The 5000-nt window shown below is 36.0% G+C and overlaps 1 protein-coding gene across 1 annotated transcript in view; it reads right to left on the bottom strand.

Moving 5' to 3' along the window:
• Positions 1-1421: 1421 nt before the first annotated feature.
• The window catches only part of CAMKMT (calmodulin-lysine N-methyltransferase), a 221771-nt gene continuing 218192 nt past the window's right edge, over positions 1422-5000 (bottom strand). The window contains exon 11 of the mRNA XM_056357080.1: positions 1422-4269. Coding sequence (XP_056213055.1) covers positions 4192-4269 — 78 coding nt within the window. The 3' untranslated portion in view covers positions 1422-4191. The remainder of the gene's footprint in view (positions 4270-5000) is intronic.

Genomic DNA, 5000 nt, shown 5'->3' with positions numbered 1-5000 from the left:
GGAGCCTTAATAGGCTAAACCCTTTAAAAATGGGAAAGAAAAGTTAGGTTTGTTACATTCAGCTGTTTGAACAGAGCCCACAGGTTGGAGAGGGAGACAGATCTTGCAGAGGAGGTGCTGTACTTAGTCTCGCAAAATCTGGTGCCAGTTCTAGAGCATATCGGCTGCTTTCTGAATGGGTATAGGCAAATGAGACAGCAACTCTGCCTGTGCCTCAGGTTCATTTTTATGGGGAATGGGCACGATTTGGGGGGGTCCCCCCTTTACTTAAACATTTAGCTGCAAATTCACTAAGTCACGTACTGGCTTTCTTTTAGCTTTACGGGGTTTTGCATCAGAGTGCCCTCATTTTGGCTGAGTTAAGTGCTGTTGCAGTGCAGATGAGAATAATATTGAAAATCAGCTTTTAAAACCATCTTTCAAAAGACGCTGGTGTGATTACAACCACTGTAAGCTACCAATTTGTGACAGTGAAGGCATGACAAACTGTCTTATTCAGACTCAGGAGAATCTAAAAAGTGAATAAAAAGATAGAAAGCAACAAAATCATCTCTTTCTGAGGGAACAACATGGGATGACCATGCTATGCAGAAAGGTTTTAGACAGAACTGCTGGTACATGCTATCCTAGCACCTTCCACCAGGATCTCAAAATATTTCAGAAGAGTTAAAGGAATTTGCAGTTTGTCATCACTGTTAGTTCCCTGATTCAAAGAAGAAGAAAACCATACACATAAAAATCCAGGCTAAACCATGCATTTATAATTTGCCCTGTGAAAAGAGCGGGACCTGCTTATTCCCCTCTCACATTACAGAGAGTGGGTGAAAGACGGTAATGAAACGCTGCTCTGTTTGACTTGCAATGTGTTGCTGCCTCTTCCCCCTGCCATATCAGCTGTGCCACCTGCCATATCAAGAGGTGGATCAAAAGCTCCACCCACTGTATCCTCTTTTGTTCAGGGAACAGTGAAGGAGAGTTGTAATGGAGATAAAACACTCGATAAACCATATGCAGCCAGGCTCAAGATGTAAGGATGCTTTTCATGGGGGGAACAATTTTAATCCCACTTCCCTTCTCACACAAACATGTAGCCATTAAGCCACAGGCAAAATGTGAATGACTTGTCTAATAAGGATTTTGCAGCTGGACTGGTACTTGGGGTAGTAAGTTCTCCTACCTCATCTCACATTCTTAAGACATTTTTCACTTCAAACCAAACTTATTTCCCAAATGGAAAGATCCGTCCCATTGTTCCAGAATGCTATCAGGTAGGACTAGTTTGTAATTTTTAAGAAAGCTTTTGCCAGATCTCACAGCAGGAAATGTAATTTTTTTTTTTTTTCATTTATATTCTGAAGATCACAACTCACTGCCAGTGGCACCAGCTGCATTAGGGCTGTGCCCTGGGGGAATTGGTGTCCACAAGAAGATCATTTCTCACTGCCATTTTTCTCTGAGAAAGGAGGCAGACACAATGTTGCTTTAAAAACTGCCAACATATGTGAAGGAAAACTTGCATCAGCCTAACATTTCCATTCTTGGTGAAGACAGCACAGCTCCTGCACAGTGTCATTCATCTTTGAAGCGCTGTGCAAACACAAAGTGATTAAGCTCAATATTCTGTTACAGAACATGGTAAACTATATAATTAAAAATATACCAAGTATCAGACTAGTTAAACCCCATCACACAAAAGGCTCCAATACATTTTATAAGCATGACTTGATAAACTGCCTAACTTTTCCTTAGCAAAGATATGTGATTTATTAATAAACACCGTGTTTTTAACTAAAATGTAAGAGCTCAGAAACAGCTCATCAAGTCCCTACTAACACAAGGGATTCTGAGAGATGTCTCTAAAAAAGAACATTTTTAGTGCCTCATATATAATAAATTCTACATCTGTGACTTTTCAATACTCATTTTAAAACAAACAAACAAAAAAATCAAGAAAAGAGCTTGCTTATATACCTCTAAAAATATCCACATGGACCAAACCTGCAAGCACTTATGTAGATGAGAAACTTCGCTGCCTGTGGAGCTCCAATGTGAGTTTGCAGGATGAAGCCTAAATGCATCTTTTGTAAACAAGCCATCAATTACACACTTTAGGGATGGCAGCACCTGTGCAAAGCCTTCAACTCAAACGACAGACACTAAAGAAATAAAAAGCAATTATCAGCTACTAATTTGAGTAAAACTGTTTTCTTCTTAAAGCTAAAAACACAATTTTCAGTGACACTGGTTCTATTTTTGACAACTAACAATCTTTATTAGATTATTGTACAGCAGACATTCAAGCCCTCTCAAAAATAAAAGGTTTATAAATTTTAATATTTCACTATTTTTCACACTCCTTTGTTGATTATAAATATTTCCTTGTACGTGTTTTTAGAGAAAACAAAGGCACTCCTGTGTGGGACAAACAAAACAAAACTAATTAAACTAAAGCTACCTTCACAGCAATTTTAAATTACTCCTAAATGCTTTTGATTTCTACTAGACAAGTACCTTCCAACAAGAGTTTGAATATGAAACTCATATCAGCTATAGGGGAGACAGACTACTCAGTTCTAGGATAAATGGTTGGTTTGCATTGCCCCTGGTCTTTATCTAACACCGAGAATAGGCTGCTTTTTATCAAAAGAGGAATAAATTGCTGTTATTGTGATGTTAGCCCATCACTTGGCATTGCAATTCAAGTTTTTGTGAGAAAGAAATGTATGATCTAACTGCGACTTGACCTATGCCTTCTGAGATCCATCTAGGTGCTCTAATGGAGCATAAAAAGTACTGAATACAAGGACATGCAAACCAGTAGTGAAGAAATTTGTCTGAGAAGAGCAGCAAAGAGAAGGGGACTTTCATGAGCTTGTAGTTTACATGCTGCCCAATTTGTTAAATATGGAAAAACACTTATTGCTGAACTGCAGTTCTTTTAATTAATGTATTTCAGCATGATCCTCTATACTTCCTTGCATCTAGTACCTCCCTCTCTCAGTTGCAGTCTCTGCCTCTCTCTCTTTTTTCATCATGTTAAAAGAGTTGTGGTTCAAGAGACTGTGCAGGATTCTTTAACGATCCAGGCTGTTTTTTCTGAGAAGACTCTTAAACTGTTAAGAAAATAAGAAATTGTTCCTGTTTCTTTGTAGGATTTTTGTCTTTCCCAGTACAAGAAAAGTCACATTACATCTTTATCAAATACTTGGGCCACACTATATCACAATATAAACTAATTCAAGGGAGACAGTTTGATTATACTGCAAAATCCTTTAGTTGTTACAGTGTTTCTTGGAATTTATCAATAAAAGATGTATTTTTCAAAAAGCATTTCTAGGATAGTAGCATTTAGATTTTAGTCCTGATAAAGGCTCACTTTCCATTCATAGTCAGAACCTAAATGTGCTCTTCTTGTACCTAAACAGATAATAAGCACTCAGCACACTCCCCCTTCTTGACACAACACACTGAGACTAATCACACATAATTGGAGAGGAGGAGCAGAGGGGCTGGGCAGGCTATTGTGTCCAAAGGACAAATGGTCAGTTTATGAGGCTTTTGTCTGATGCATAATTTCTTATACATCTACAGAAGGAAAAGTCCTGCTGGAAAAAACCCATATACGCACACATATCTAAAAAAAAGCCTTCAACACTGAAGCAAATGAGGACATTTCAATCATGGATAAAAAAATCAACAGTGGAATTAAAAAAAAAAAAAGGGCAGAAAAATCCAAGCATTCAATAGGTGCACTCTTAAAAGCTCTTAAGACAACTATTTCCTTACTAATTAAATGTGAATGCATTTACTACTTTATAGCCAGTTATATAAGCCCACAAAGTATATTATTCATGTATTTTCAAATACAACCCAAAAATAACATTTAAAGAGATGAACAAAATACACATAAGTTTAAAGGCACAAAAGAGAAGAATGTGAAGTCTGATTGGTTTTAGGCTGGAATATAACTGGAAAAAAGTTATAAAATGATACAAAAAAGATTTCTGTATGTTTACACACTGTGAAACGAGCCAAGGCATCTTTCTCAACTTTTAGATTAGAAATACTTCTCTGATGATGACTCAGGAACAAAAGGGGGGAACTGAACCCTCCTTACTCCCTTGATATCCACATACATGGATTAATTTTCAGTTTTCCACCTCAAAACCAACAATAAAAGAGTATCATCTTCTATCTGTATTTGGTTAAAATGAGAAGAAAAGGGTAATGGAGGTTTTCCTCATATGTATCTTTTTCTTCATTTTTCAACTGCAAATAAAAAATGGATAAAGTGAGCAAACTGTAAAAAAGCATTTTTAAAATACTGACAGTTCTTGCTTAACTATATTACTTACTGCAAATGATACTACTAAAGATAAAACACTTAATAACCAGAAAAAGAAATCTTAAGGTCAAATAGTCAAATATTATCAAGAGTTGGTCAGAGTTTGTAGACAAACTAATTCATGCAATAAATAGTTGAACATTACTTATAAAAACAGTAAGGTCCTAAATTGGTGTATTAAATAAATTATGTTCAAGTGAGATTTAAGGCCTGAATTAAATCTACTATGCAAGGAACTTCAGAACAAAGGCTACAAGTTTATCCCTAATCAGCCCAACTATTGCTGTATATCTGGTATTTAAGTTCAAGAACTGTTTCAGACATCTGAAATACCATAATCTTACCTGAAGGTTTACATAATTGCAAGCCACTTCCAAGGCTATAATGCAGTTCTTGATGGGCTTATTTATTAATTTTGTTTAATTTAAAAAATTCTTATTGTAAGAGAGAATTATAACCTGATAATTAGAGTGGTACAATTCCAATTGCTAGGGATAATGTTACGTGTGCTCTTCAGATCTACACTAAAAGAATGTATTTCTAAAAAAATAACGAATATTTGTTGTCTTAGGTATTCTGGTTTAAAAAAAAATTAAATACGTATACATATTACACTGAAGCATGTGGAAACTACTCATAAATATTACATTTTGTA

This window comes from Falco biarmicus, chromosome 12 (genome assembly GCF_023638135.1).
Source record: "Falco biarmicus isolate bFalBia1 chromosome 12, bFalBia1.pri, whole genome shotgun sequence".
NCBI lineage: Eukaryota > Metazoa > Chordata > Aves > Falconiformes > Falconidae > Falco > Falco biarmicus.
Note: the sequence above shows the minus strand (reverse complement) of the source record. Positions and strands in the feature narration are given on the sequence as shown.